At 64.6% G+C, this 14394-nt stretch overlaps 2 protein-coding genes across 4 annotated transcripts; one reads left to right on the top strand and one right to left on the bottom strand.

Moving 5' to 3' along the window:
• Positions 1–64: 64 nt before the first annotated feature.
• On the bottom strand, positions 65–3954 carry CNPY4 (canopy FGF signaling regulator 4). Its single transcript, XM_067556757.1, has 6 exons — positions 3770–3954; positions 3250–3376; positions 2364–2460; positions 2031–2153; positions 1218–1335; positions 65–986 (listed from the first exon to the last, which is right to left on the bottom strand). Exons 1-6 carry the CDS (start codon positions 3858–3860, stop codon positions 844–846), a joined length of 699 nt encoding a protein of 232 aa, XP_067412858.1. The 5' UTR covers positions 3861–3954; the 3' UTR covers positions 65–843.
• Positions 3955–4128: 174 nt separating this feature from the next.
• Positions 4129–11982, top strand: TAF6 (TATA-box binding protein associated factor 6). Of its 3 annotated transcripts, none has more exons than XM_067556576.1 (15): positions 4129–4388; positions 4820–5020; positions 5397–5483; positions 6058–6211; positions 6315–6371; positions 6785–6904; positions 7301–7443; positions 7545–7622; positions 7748–7849; positions 7959–8141; positions 8404–8478; positions 8758–8883; positions 9157–9330; positions 9602–9799; positions 10226–11982. In XM_067556576.1, the coding sequence occupies exons 2-15, from the start codon at positions 4865–4867 to the stop codon at positions 10595–10597; spliced, it is 2025 nt and encodes a 674-aa protein (XP_067412677.1). In that variant the 5' UTR covers positions 4129–4388; positions 4820–4864; the 3' UTR covers positions 10598–11982. The 3 variants fall into 3 exon arrangements, with proteins under 3 accessions (XP_067412677.1, XP_067412669.1, XP_067412681.1); XM_067556568.1 differs by lacking the exon at positions 4129–4388 and adding an exon at positions 4503–4568; XM_067556580.1 differs by lacking the exon at positions 4129–4388 and adding an exon at positions 4537–4561.
• Positions 11983–14394: the final 2412 nt, after the last annotated feature.

Raw genomic sequence — 14394 nt, 5'->3', positions numbered from 1 at the left:
ATGACGAAGCCTCCTACGGCCTCAGCGAGAGCATCCGTCCTGGGCGCCGCCATATTGGCACAGCCGCACCGCCAGAAGTCGGCACCTGGGCGCCGCCATCCCGAGAATGGCCCTTAACATGGGGGGCAGCGCCCGGCTGGGCTGGGAGGCGGGCTCCGGGACGGAAGTTCCGCTCGGGCGCTGCCCCTTTTGACACAGGCGGAAGCGAATCCCCGCGAGCGGAGCGGAGCCCCTGCTGCTGGGCGCCGCCATGTTGTAAACAGCGGGCTCGACGGGCAGCGCCGAGGGACAGAAATGTTGAAAAAGCCAAAAGTCTTTCGCGGGGCCCAGGCTTGTAGCTTTTAGGCCTGCTGGCCCCTGGGGCTCTCTCCTGCAGCCCGCCCCCACCGGGCACCTTCCCTCCCCACCCCCTCGTCCCCCCTCATTAACCCAACAGGAGTCCAGCTGGGGGGCAAGAGAGTTTAATATCCCCCCCCATCCCTAGAGCTGCCCCCCCTTCACTGCCCAGCCCCCCAGGGAACAAGTGAAGGACACGAAAGTCAGGTCCAGGGGCCCCAAACCCTGGCTTTTCTGTATAAAAAGCAGAGCCAGAGAGAGGGAGACAGGTAGACAGACAGATAGAGCGGCAACGGGGGTGGCAGTACCTGCCCAGGGCCCCATCCCATGGGGAGCTGTGGTTCCCCTGCCCCCCACCCCCAGCCCTGCAGAAGGCACCTCACAGGCAGATACATCCCCTCCTTAGGCCCCAGCAGGGATCCCCAGCCCCTGGGCCTCCCCAGGAGGTGTGGGGGGAAGGCTGGGGGTGCCTGGCTCCCCCCATCTACCAAGAGCCCCCCCTCCCATTCAGAGGTCCCCCCCATGGCGATCTGCATGGCTGGTGGGTGGGCTGGGTTGTTTCATTGTCTCCTCCTCTTCTTCAGCCTCCTCCTCCTCGCCTGGGGCTCCCTCGTCACCCTTCTGCCCCATCCAGACCTCGCTCAGACAGGCTGTGGGGAAAGGGGTAGTGAGTCGTTAATGTGCCAGCTCCTGCCCTCCTTGGCTGGAAAGGCAGCTGCCTCTGGGGTGGGGCGGCAGCCAAGACAACAGTGGGGGAAGGGGATTGGGCGGAGCAGAAAATGGCCTGTGTGTGCAGGAAGCCCAGGGCTAGCAAAGCAGGGGCTGCGGGTCGGGACTGAGGGGCACTGGCAGAGCCGGGGGTGAAGGGGGAGTTTACACACCTCTCTCTCCTGCCCCCAGCACGTGCCCTTCGCACAGAAAGGCTCCCAGCGCAGTCTCCTGGTGGTGGAAGTACCAGTCCTCTAGCACGTCCTCAAAGCGCTCCAGCATCGTCTCACACTGCGGGGAGAGGGGCCCCGTACATCGAATCGGACCACCTGCGTAGCCCAGCCCAGACACCCTCAGTCCTGCTGCCCTGGGTGGAAGCCAGTTGCCTGCGTGTGGCTGAAGCATCTGCCAGAAAGGCACTGGTCGACCCTGGAAGCCATGAGATGGCGAAGCCCCACTCCCACGCGCCCCGGGAACACTCCATCGGACCAACGTCTGTTGTGATCGGGAACATGAACGTGGCTTCACCAGGAGGCTAGAGGCGTTCCGTGTGCGCTGCCGGCCGGCCTTTGCTGGTCATGTTGCCCATCACTCAGAAACAAAGCCTCCGTCCGGGGAGCTCCAATGTCAGGAGGGGACACGACCCGGCCATGGACTGTCCCCCGCGCCTGGCCTGGCTGCCCCAGACCAGCAATTATCCCACAGTGCTCTCAGCAGCAGGAATAACGCCACACTGTGTGGCTGTGGCCACTTGGCGCGTCAGCGTCATTCCGTTGGCAGACAGGCAAAGTCATAAGCTCCCTCAAGCAGGGCTGGTCTCTCTTCTGGTCCAGCAACAGACGTTGCCTCCCCCACCTTGGCTTTCTGGTTTCTCATGGCTATTTGTCTGGGTTCAGCTCCCAGCCTGTTCTGGTTGCGCCGTTCCCCACGGCATTCGGCTGCCGGCCGGTCTTCTACCCCCTAGCCCGTCAGCCCCACACACTCACCTGCTGCTTGAGCTGGGTCACCTCCACAGAGGGCTCATCCCAGAGCTCCAGCGGGATCCCCAGATCCACCTTCACCCCCTTGTTCATCAGGTTCTTCAGAGTGCTCATGGTTTGGCTCTGACCCTGCAGGGAGAGAAGAGAACCCAGGAGTCCTGTTTGCTAACCTGCTCCCACCACACACGCACTCTAATCCACCAGCCCCCACTCCTCTCCCAGAGCCAGGGAGAGAACCCAGGAGTCCTGGCTCCCAGGGCCCTCTGCTCTAACCCACCAGCCCCCCTTCCCCTTGCAGGGCCGGGGAGAGAACCCAGGCGTCCTGGCTCCAAGCTGTACCTTGGCATAGCGCAGGCTACCCGGGCGCTCAGCATGGACACTGTAATGCAGGAACCGCTCACACACGGCCTCCAAGGCCTCAGCCAGTCGGGTCTCCCTGGGCGGAGAGAGGGGGTGAGGAGTTGGATGAGGGGGCCCAGAATTGGGGTTGTCACAAAGCTGAGTTCAGGCTTGACTCTAAAACCCGTCACAGTGGGTCAGACTGGAGCCAGGATCAGGGCCCTAGACTGGGGGTGGGGCTGGATCCCGGGGGTCCGGATCACAGCTGGGCTAGGGCCAGGGTCCCAGCGAGGAGTGGGGGAGAGGCTTCTCTTGAGTCAATCATGTTTTCCCATCAAAATATTTCCCCCAAAGGGAAATAAATAAATAAATGTCACCTTTTCAACCCAAACACCCATTTTTTGTCCAAAGGGTGAATCGTTCCTGGGATTGGTCTGAAAAGAAAAGCACCCGAACGGAACGTCACAGGCTGAAAGTTTTGGGCTTTGGGATGTTGGTAAATAAAGAAAGCTGGGTTTTGAGACTCCCGCGCTGCGCAGCAGAGGTTTGGCTGGGAGCTCGGGGCGGGTTGTTAAGAATGCAGGTTCTGGTTCTTTTGTTTCCGAAGCTTCCACCTGCCGGCACCCCCGTCCCCGCATAACCTCAGCTACGCTCCTTGGACGGACAAAGAGACGTGCCATGGGCGGTGCTGGGCTCGGAGGCAACTAGTCCTTGGGGGGGGGGCAGCAACTTGGGGAACACTGGCAGCCAGCATCCAGCAGAGCAGGGGCTGGTCACTAACCTGCAGAGGGACAGCAGGGCCTGCATGGGGCACGTCACAGGAACCCTCCGAGAGTCGGGAATGGGACTCGAGCAACCGGGAGCCCAGCTCAGTCCCTGCACTTACGAGGTGTTGTATTTGATGAGTCTCTTCCTCTTGCCCGAGTCCAGCACCTGTCCCAGCTCCAGCACCTCCTTGGAGTGGCTGCTGCGGGCCAGGGTCTCCTGCAGCTCCAGGCTCAGGTACTTACACACTGCAAGGGGGTAGGTGGTCAGCAGCTGCCCCCATGCCCAGTCTCAGAGTTATCCCCCCATCCCTGGTCTCTGTAGCCCCATGGATGGCATGATGAGGTCTCCCATCCCTGCACTGATCCAGCCTGACCCCGCTTGGCTTGCACAGTGCGGCTGCCCCAGTCCCTTGCCAAGGCACCACAGCCCCTCACCCCGGTCCATATAGACCCATACAGACTACATGAGTGTCCTGGGAGATCTCCCCTCTGTGCACCAACCCAGCCTGACCCCTCTTGGCTTGCACAGTCCAGCTGCCCCTCAGCCCCTCGTCCTACAACCCCTTATGGACCCGTGCTGGTCCCTATAGCCCTCCCATGTAGAGCACATCACCCCTTTAAGAAATACCCCCCCATCACCTTCGCACGGGGTGGGCAGCCTTTCATCCTCCGCTCCCGCCCGGCGGGCAGCCCCAAGCAGCAACAGCGCCACCAGCAGAGGGAGCCCCATGGCATCGCAGCCGCCCCAGGGAAATATCGATGCTGGCCCTTTAAGGGGCAGCTGGCACCGAGCATGCGCACAAAGAGTCTTGGCGGCACGGCCGGCGTATGCGCGTAGAAGCTTCGCCCTAACGGAGACGGGAGAGGAAAGATGCGCATGCGCAATATAGTCCAGCGGCTGGAAATGCAGCACATGCGTGCTGAAGCGAAGCTCCGCCTAGTTAAAAGGGAGCTGGAGTGCGCATGCGCATCATAAACGACCACGGAAGAAACCCGTAGTCGTGAGTGATATCGCACTCCCGCGACCAAGTATTGCGCATGCTCAGTAAAATCGGGACGGAGGCGCAATCCCATCGTCCAGGCAATACGCATGCGCATTGCAACCCGGTCCAATCTCGCGCTTATGCAGTGCCCTGCCTAGCCGCCGGTCGGCCTCAGGCGTGGCCCCGCCCCTCGGTGCTATGGTCCTGGCAGGGGTGTAGTGAGGGCTCGGCAGGGCGCGGGCTCGGGGAGATCCAGCCGGCTCGGGGGGATCCGGGTGAGACCTGGGAAGGGGCCGGGGCCCTGCGCTCTGTGTGGGGCTGGGCATGTCCCAGGGCTCAGGAGAGGGCGGCGGCGGGGTTTGTGCCTCTGGCAGGACCTGGCGAGGGGGTGGGGCGGGAGCAAGATGGCAGCGACAGCGGAGGAGGAGAGCAGGGAGCGGGCTCGGACGTGAGAGGTGACGGGGAGGGGAACTGCGGGCCGGCGAGGGGCACTGGGCTGAGTGGGGGAGGGGCAATGAGGGGGAGGCTGGTGTGGGCACTGTGAGGGAGGGGCGCTGGGCTGAGGGGGATCCCCTCGCTCGGGGCCTGGTGCTGCCCAGTGGCAGGGGGTTCCGCAGGCTCTGGGTGCCAGGGACACACAGACTCTGCCAGCTCCCTCCTCCCCCAGTCCCATTTCTCACCCCCCCTTTTGGCTCTGCCCCCCCAGGTCCCCCTCCGCAGGCCCGTCCCCCTAGCGGGGCGAAGGAGGAGGATGGCGGAGGAGAAGAAGCTGAAGCTGAGCCACACGCTGCTGCCGGCCGAGTCCATGAAGGTGATGGCGGAGGCCATGGGCATCGCCCAGGTACCGGAGGAGACCTGCCAGCTGCTGGCTGACGAGGTCAGCTACCGGATCAAGGAGATCACCCAGGTATGGGGGGTGGACCCCATACGCCTCCTCGGATGTTCTCTCCCGACCCAGGGGACACCCCTCACAAACAGCCCCCGGGCATCGCCCCATCCAGCCACTGGCTTAAGGAGATGGTCCAGGTGTGGGCGGGACCCCCAGCTCCCCGTATATACAGTCTCACCCAGAGAGACTCCTCCTGCACCCCATGGCATTGCCCTATCCAAGGAAATTCCCAGTCCCCATGTAACCCCACATCTCCAGGTGACCATGCCCTCCTTCCCCCCCTCTGCTCCCACCCTTGCTTTCCCAGAGGCCCTTGGTGCGTTGAGGGGTCATCCCCTGCTATGGTAATCCTGCCCCCCATATGACATAGGACCACCCCCATGTGTCCTCCTAGGATGCCCTGAAGTTTATGCACATGGGTAAGCGCCGGAAGCTGACCACGGGCGATGTGGATTATGCCTTGAAGCTGAAGAATGTGGAGGTAACGGGGAGGAGGAATTGCTGGGGAAGGTGGGGGCCAGGGTGTCGTGCACTGGGCGGGGGGCAGGATCTGGGCTGGGATCAGGGCCCATGGGCTGTGTCTTAGGGGTCTGTGGCAGGGATGTCTGGGTAGGGTGTGTGATGCAGGGAGGGGCACAGGGCTTTACGGGAGCTCCCTGGGTCGGGGAGTTGTGTGCTGGTTCGGCAAAGGGGGCATGTGAGGCGCTTACCAAGAGCCACCGGTCGCTGCAGCCATTGCAAGACGCGTGTAACGTTTGGGACGTTGACTGCTGGTGGAGATCCGAATGAGGCAGGTCGCCTGGAGGGGCTGACGCTCGCCTCGCTGCGGGCCAGGGCCATTTTCCCTCGGCAGGTAAAACAACGGACGTCCAGGGAGGCGGGCCATATTTCCTGTTCGGGCCAGGCGTGGGCCCGAGGTTGCACACGGAGCCGTCTGTTTCCAAGGCTGGCGCCGGCACCGGCAACTCCCCAGCCTTTTGTACCCCGTGGAGCAGACGTTGACGTGATGGCGCCATCCACGCGTTTCAGTGCCGCGTCTCCCCCTCTGCCCCCAGCCGCTGTATGGGTTCCATGCCCAGGAGTTCATCCCCTTCCGCTACGCCAGCGGGGGCGGGCGGGAGCTCTACTTCTACGAGGAGAAGGAGGTGGATCTGAGCGACATCATCAACACGCCGCTGCCACGCGTCCCCCTGGACGTCTGCCTCAAAGGTGGGAGGGGTGGTGCTGGGGGCAGGGGGTTGGAGTGCCGGGGAGCGGAAGAGGCAGGGCACCCCCTGTGCCAGCTCTCACCATCGCCTGCTCTCCCTTTCAGCTCACTGGCTCAGCATCGAGGGCACCCAGCCCGCCATCCCCGAGAACCCGCCCCCAGGTGAGTCGCGGACCCTGGCATCCGGGCATGGCACCCCGCCCCAGTGAGCAAATCCCCTGCCCTCCCCAGGGGACCGGGCCCTCTGCTTCCTGTGCATTCCCTTCGGTCTGGGCTTTTGTCCCGTCCATCCGGTGTCCGGGCACCGAGCGATATGACTGGTGAGCTTTTCTGGGCGGCGCCTGCCACGGTCCCTGGAATTCGGGAATGGAGTTCAAATGTCAGCCTGTTACAGACAGAGAAATGCCATGGGGGAGCCCTGCCCCAGAGGGGGCTGCATCTCACTGCTGGGCGAGGGGTCCCCGTAGAACGGCCCCCACACACCACCCCAGAGGTGTCCGCGTCTCAGCGCCAAGCGAGGGGTCCCCGCACACGTGAGGGGCCGGCTCAGGACTCCCATCCACGTCTCTCTCCAGCCCCCAAGGAGCAGCAGAAAGCTGAGGCCACGGAGCCGCTGAAGGCCACGAAGCCCGGGCAGGAGGAGAACGGCGCCCTGAAGGGCAAAGGGCCGAACGCTGCCACCCCTGATGGCAAGGGTCAGTCCAGGGGGCGGGGTCCTCAGGGGCAGGCGGGGGGAGCAGAGGCAGGAGGGAAGGGAGGGGCCACATCAGTAGGGGGAGGGGCTGTTCATGAGGCTGTGCCCTGGTGCCCCAGGGAAGGAGAAGAAGGCCCCCCTGCTGGAGGGGCGGAGCTATGTCAGTGGGGGCGGGGCTATGTTCTCACCCCGCCCCCCCAGGAAGGAGAGGGCCCCATTGCTGGAGGGGTGGAGCTAGCTGGAGGGGCGGAGCTATGTCAGTGGGGGCGAGGCTATGCTCTCACCCTGCCCCCCCAGGGAAGGAGAAGGCCCCATATCAGAATGGGTGGGGCTAGCTGGAGGGGTGGAGCTATGTCAGTGGGGGTGGGGCTCTGCTCTCACACCCCACCCCCCCCAGGGAAGGAGAAGAAGGCCCCCCTGCTGGAGGGGGCCCCGCTGAAGTTGAAGCCACGCAGCATCCACGAGCTGTCGGTGGAGCAGCAGCTGTACTACAAGGAGATCACCGAGGCCTGCGTGGGCTCGTGCGAGGCCAAGAGAGCCGTGAGTTCCCCCCTCCCGCACCCTGGGGCCTGCTGGAGTACCCCCCCCCAGCCTGCGCCCCCTCGGTGCTGATGGGCCCTTGTCTCTCTGTCCCGCCACAGGAGGCCCTGCAGAGCATCGCCACAGACCCGGGTCTCTACCAGATGTTGCCGCGCTTCAGCACCTTCATCTCTGAGGGGGTAAGGGGGGCTGTGTCTGTGAGGGGGTAATCCCCAGTCCCCTCTAGGCTGGGGGGCCCCTTGGGGGGGGTGGGGAGCCAGGCTGAGCCCCCCGGCCGTGCCCCCTGACTGGGTCTCCGCCCCAGGTGCGCGTGAACGTGGTGCAGAATAACCTGGCGCTGCTCATCTACCTGATGCGGATGGTGAAGGCTCTGATGGACAACCCCACCCTGTACCTGGAGAAATACGTGAGTGGCCGCCTGGACGCCTGGGTTCTCTTCCCCCTTTGATCCCGGCTGTGGGGCGGCAGGGTCCCAGTAGGGCAGGCAGTGGCTAAGCCTTCTCCCCCCCTCCCAGCTGCACGAGCTGATCCCGGCGGTGATGACCTGCATCGTGAGCCGGCAGCTCTGCCTGCGGCCGGACGTGGATAATCACTGGGCCCTGCGGGACTTCGCCGCCCGCCTCATCGCCCAGATCTGCAAGAACTTCAGCACCACCACCAACAACATCCAGTCCCGCATCACCAAGACCTTCACCAAGGTGGGGGCGGGGCCTGGGACACGGGGGGCGGGGCCTGGGACACGGGGGGCGGGGCCTATCACCAACAACATCCAGTCCTGCATCACCATGAGCTTTACCATGGGGAGGGGCGGGGCCTGGCAACCCCTGGTTGTGGGCAGGGCCTAGGCCCCGGGGGTGGGGCCTAGGACCATTACTGACACCCAGTCCTGCATCTCCAGGACCTTGGTTAAGGGGGGGCGGAGCTTGGTGCCAGGCCTTACCCCCTCCTGTGTCCCCCCAGAGCTGGGTGGATGAGAAGACACCCTGGACCACGCGCTATGGCTCCATTGCTGGGCTGGCCGAGCTGGGCCACGACGTGAGTGCGACGCCTTCCTGGGGACAGGAGGGAGAAGGGGAGCCCTGGGGTGGGTGAGGAGCGGCGGTGGGGCAGGGAACAGTGGGTGGCTGGGGAACGGCAGTGGGGGGCTGGGGGACGTGCTGTGGGCCGAGCTGGGAGTGGTGGCAGTGGGGCAGGGAACAATGGTGGGGGGCGGGAGATGTGCCCTGGGGCAGGCTGGGAGTGGTGGTGGGGGCAGGGGACGGCCTCAGGCCAGGCAGGAGCGGCCCCTCCCCAGATGACAGCCCCCCTCCTCAGGTGATCAAAACCCTGATTCTGCCGCGGCTCCCGGCCGAGGGGGAGCGGGTGCGCAGCATCATGGAGGGGCCGGTCGTCAGCAACATCGACAAGATCGGGGCGGACCACGTCCAGAGCCTGCTGCTGGTGAGTGGGGCGGGGGGCCTGCTGGGGGGCTCTACACTTGGGGTTGCAATTTAATGCCCCTTCCCCCTCCCTGTGACCCCTCCTACTTCTTGGGGCTCCACCCCCTTCTCTCTGGCCCAATCCATGAGGGCCTCTCCTCCACTTCCTGAGGTTCCACCCTTTCTCTCTGGTCCCTCCCACTACCTCCCCATCCCCTTTCCTTCCCCCTCCTCCCCCCTTCCGCGGCCCACATGGTCCCGCTCACCCTTCTCCTGCCCTCTGCCCTCCTCGCAGAAGCACTGCGCCCCGGTGCTGGCCAAGATCCGCCCGCCGCCCGACAACCAGGACTCCTACAAGGCCGACTACGGCTCGCTGGGCTCCCTGCTCTGCACCCACGTGGTGAAAGCCCGGGCCCAGGCCGCCCTGCAGGCCCAGCAGGTCAACCGCACCACCCTCACCATCACGCAGGTACGGGCAGGCTCCGGCAGGGGCTGGGGGTCCGGGGCAGACGGTGTCGCAGGCGGGGGGGCGAGGGAGCTGGTACCGGCCTGGGGGTCCAGGTGGAGGGGGGCAGAGACCTGTGGGTAGGGACCTAGGAGGGGAGGGCTCATGGGAGGCATCGATGGGGATATGGGGTGGGGCAGGGGGAGGGGGCTTTCGTTGTGGGGCTGAGGCCCACTTGGGGGGGGGGGGGGGGGGCGAGTCTGTCTGACTGCGTCTGTCTGTCTCCCCCTGGCAGCCCCGCCCGACGCTCACCCTGTCCCAGGCCCCCCAGGGCCCTCCGCGGACCCCGAACATCATCAAGGTCCCCAGCTCCATCACGCTGCCCATGCAGACCCTGGTGTCCGGCCGCCCCTCCACCCCCACCCAACCCTCCCCGCCCCCCACCAAGTACATCGTCATGTCCTCCGCCTCCAGCAACAGCGCCTCCCAGCAGGTAGGGCTGGGGGGGCAGGGATGCGGGGGTGGAGGGTGAAGTTACTGCTCCAGCATGCGCCCCCCAAGTGGCCAGCCAGGGGGCCTGCAGCAACTCTGCTTCAGTTTCCCCTGCTGTGTTGTAGCCTGGCCTGCTGGAGCCTCACATCCCTGCTCCACGCCCTGGCCGGGCCCCCACCATCAGGGGCTGGCACATGCGTCCCCTCGGGCACATCCTGGTCCTTGGCCCCCCATATCCTGCCCTCCGGATCCCCCCCTCCAGTTGGGCCCGTGTGGAGCTGCCCAGTCTCCAGCCGACCGGGATTGGCTGTGGGGGGCGTGGGGAACCGACCCCTCGAAAAGGGGTAGCCGCCCTGTGACCGAGGGGACTCCCTCCTGCTGCAGTGGGGGGCAGGCAGGCGCTGACCTCCGTGTCTCTCGTTCACAGGTGATCACATTCAGCACCAGCCCTGTGGGCACGGCCACCTCGCCTGTCACCACCACGGTGGCCAGCCTGCAGCCGGTGGTCAAGTTGGTCTCCACGGCCCAGACAGCGCCCAGCGCCACGGTGACGGGCAATGTGCAGAAGTACATCGTGGTGTCGCTGCCGCCCCCTGGCGAGGGCGGTAAAGGGGGGGGCCCCCCAGCCCAACTCTCGCCCTCGGCCCCCCCCGGCCTGGCACTGCCCGGCCTGGCTCCCCCTGCCGGTGCCACCATCAAGCAGGAGCCTGGCGACAGCCCCCCGCCCCCCGCCGGCCCCCCCACCCCCTTCGGCAAGGCCAATGGGGCGCAGGGGGGCATGGCCGAGTCCCCCCAGTGAGCCCGCCCCCACTGCAGTCTGTCCGCCTTCTTTGGCAGGGCCTATGGGGAGCTGGGCACTGAGTCCCCGTCCACAGGGACACCCCTGCCCCATGGCGGCTCGGGCCCGCTCACCCGGGGGGGGAGGGGGATCTGACAGTGGCCGTCAGTGCCCCTGGGAAGCATGGAGCAGGCGTGAGAGGGGCGGTGCTCACCGTCGGTGCCCCACTGGTGTGGGGCTGGGGGGCGGCCTGCCCCCCCTGTACATAGCTGTAAATACTCAGCTGTAAACACTGACTCCCAATAAACCAGCCCTGCCCTCGTCTCTGCTGGCGTCGCCCTGGGCCGGGCACGGCTCCCCCGACACCCCCAGCACGGCCTGAGAGGGGGATGGGGTGTTTCTCTGCCCCAGGGAACCCCGGCGTCCTGCTCCGCCCCCTCACTCACAGCTGTGGGGAGCAGCCAGCTCCTGGCCTAGTGCCAGAGTGGGGGGCAGGGCCGGGCGCCCCACCCTGGCTCCCGGCTGCTCACGTTCCACCCCCTTTCCTCAACCCGTTCTCCCGGTTCCACCCACGCCGGCCGTGGGGAGCCTGCCGCGCGGCTGCTGGGGCTGAAGGTAGGGGGCTGAGCCCTGGGAATAGCAGCTGGGAGCGGGGGGGGGGAGGTTGCTGCTTAGCCCTGCCCCCTCCACAGTCTCCCCTCGTGGGGGGTCCCTGTACCATCGCAATGGGGCAGCAGCTACTTCCCTTGGGCAGGGCTGTGGGCCCCCAAACTGAGCTCACAGGCCAGATCCAGCCCCCACTCCCCCCCCCAATTGCACCTGGGGCGCCCATGGGCTGGCGCTGGAGAAGGTGGGATGAGATCTCTGGGGTGGGGCAGCTGCCCCATGTGCGAGCTGTGGGGCTGGCAGGAAGGGGGGTGTCTGTCTCCCCTCTGAGAGTCACCCCTAGCTGCTCTGTGCTCTGCTTTTTATTGCCCCCAAGACCCAGCCCCCCAACCTAGCGCAGGACCCCCGAGCCCTCCCGGTTCCAGCTGGCGAACGTGGGGCTGGGGGGGCGCGCGGAGATCCCCTCCCCGTCGGAGTCCTGCTGCCAGCCTGGCGGGGCGCTGCCCGGGCTGTGGGAGGGGGGGGTCCAGCTGGGGCTGTCGGGCAGGGGCCACACGTAGGCACGGGCTCTGTGGGTGGGGGCCAGGCGGGCTCTGGGACGTGCCCAGGGCTCCCCCATCTCCAGGCCCTGGGGGCTGTGGGCCGGGGTTTGCCAGGAGCTGAGACGTGGCGCTGCCTGGGGTCTCCGGCTGGCCTGCGTGGGCTTGGGAGGCCCCCTGGGGGCGCTGGGAGCCCCTGGCACAGGGCGGGGCCGGCAGGGCCTGGCCGGGGGGGCGGCCGGTTTGCTCAGAGCATCCGCTGCAGGGGGAGAGAGAATGGAGAGAAGGTCAGTGTGGGCCCCCCTGCCCCCCCCACCCGAGCACGTGGCCCCCCTTCCAGCCCCAGGGGATTGTGGGAGAATGTGACTCCATGTGTCCCCAGCCCCAGAGAATTGTGGGAGAGTGTGATGCCCTGTGTCCCTCCCCCCCCCCCCCCCCCCAGCCCTGGGGGATTGTGGGAGAGCGTGACGCCCTGTGTCCCGTCCCCCCAGCCCCAGGGGATTGTGGAAGAACGTGACTCCATGTGTCCCCCCCCCCCCCCAGCCCCAGGGGATTGTGGGAGAACGTGGCTCTGTGCGTCTCCCCCCTGCCCCGGAGGATGCTGGGAGAAGTGGGTCCTGTCCCAGCTCCCTGCCCTGGACTCACGTTTTGGGGTGCGGAAGAGGAGCAGCCCCTGGAGAAGGGGTCTCAGGTGCAGCCAGATCTGGAGGGTGGGGAAATGGATCAGCCCCACTGGCTGCCCTAGCCCGGTCTCCCCCTTTAGACTCCACCCAGCCCTGTCTGCCCCCCATTACACCCCCCAGCCCTCTCCCCCCCCCGCCGTCAGACCCAGGCCCCCCAGCCCAGCATCCCTCTGGGGGGGTATTTCTGGAGGGAAAGGCCCAGCCGGGGTTTGGCCCGGACACCGGGATTCACGCCCTGAGGGGGGCTGCCCCTTGGGCTGGGGCTAGGGCCCCCCGGGGTCTCACCAGGCTCGTCGTGTTGACCCCCAGGCACCCCAGCACCAGCAGGCCCAGGACCCCCAGGGTGGCCTCGCCCAGGCGCTGGCAGGAGTCGCTGCCGGGCATGGCCTGGCCGGGGAGGGGAACTGCTGCTGGCCCTGCCCCCCTTCCTGCTGCACGGTGATGTCATAGGGGGCTGTGATGTCATGGAGGGCTGGGAATCCTGCTCTCCCATTGGCTGGTGCATGGGGAGCAAGGTGATTGGTTGCAGGGAGGGCCCAGTCTTTCTCCCCTCAGTGACTCTGGGTAGGTTTCACCTTCCTCTGGGGCCCAGGGCGCCTGCTAGATCCTCTGGGCACGTCTCTGCCAATGGCTGCACGAGCGATCCTGTGTCCGACCCACGGCACTTCGTTCCCTTGCCACACGGGGGGCCAAGCTGAAATCCCTCCCCCGGGTGTGGGTCACCTGTAAATTCGATGGGGGATGGTTACGTTGTCGGCCAGGCCATTGATGCAAATGGCAAATAGCACAGGGCCCAGCACCGGTCCGGGCAGGCCCCGCTGGAAACGCAGCCAGCCGCTGCCGAATCTCCTTTCCAGTTCCCTCGGGAGAGTCATTCACTAGCCAGCAGATGTCGTGCGGTCCCACGGCAAACGCCTGCGTCTGTCACATCCGCACTGTGTCCTTTTCCAAGCAGATCGTTGTCCAAACCAGAGAGCCGGCTGGTGTGACGGGATCTATTGTCCGTTAAAGAGCATCGATTGCCCCTAATTACATTGCTCTTAATTCTTTATTAATCGAGTCCTGTAGCAGCCACTCCATTATCTTGCCAGGGAACAGCATCAGACCAAGAGGCCTCTAATTACCCAGGTTTTCCTGTTTGCCCTTTTAAAATCTTATTGTCATACCCCAGAATGAGATTAACCTTTTTTGCAACGGCGCCACATTGTTGGCTCACATTCGGCTTGCCCCCAGCTCCTTTTCAGCGGTACGGCCACCCAGCCAGTCAGTCACCAGGCTGTGGCTGTGGCTGTGCCTTTGATTTTCCGGCCTAAGGGTAGTGCTTTGCATTTGTCTTTACTGAATTTCATCTTGTTCATTTCAGACCAAAACTCCAATTTGTCAAAGTCGTTTTGAATTCTGATCTCGTCCCCTAAAGTGCTTGCAAGCCCTCCCAGCGTGGGGTCAGCCACGTATTTCATATGCACCCTCTCCATTCCGTTACCCAAGCCATTAATGAAGACATTGAATAGACCCAGGACTCATGCCTGCAAAACCCCACTAGATAACACCCTCCCAGTGTGACAACTACACTTCGAATACCGTCTTTCCATCACTTGTGCAGCCATTTACAGTCATTTCATTTACACCACATTTCCCTGGTGTGCTTATGAGCCTGTCACATGGACCTCTGTCAAAAGCCGTGCTAAAATCAAGATAAGGTACCATGTGATATGCTGACAGCAACCGTTCTTCCCAGATACAGAACAGAAATATTTCTTAAACACTTCTGCCTTTCCAGCATTGTTACTGATGACGATCCTACCGTTTTCATCTTGTAATGGGCCAATCCCGTTGTCAAGATTCTTTTTGTTCCTAATATACTTTAAAAAATACCTTTCTTCGTCCTTAACACTGCTGGTCGCAGATTTCTCCTGGTGCCCTTTCGCTTCCCTTATCAAAGATCTACAATTCCTAGTTTTTGAGTCATATTAATTGCTGCCATCTCCCC

This window comes from Emydura macquarii, unplaced genomic scaffold (assembly GCF_026122565.2).
Source record: "Emydura macquarii macquarii isolate MOO-44397 ecotype Brisbane River unplaced genomic scaffold, CSIRO-AGI_Emac_v2 contig_306, whole genome shotgun sequence".
NCBI classification, from domain to species: domain Eukaryota; kingdom Metazoa; phylum Chordata; order Testudines; family Chelidae; genus Emydura; species Emydura macquarii.
This window is presented reverse-complemented; position numbering and strand designations above follow the sequence as displayed.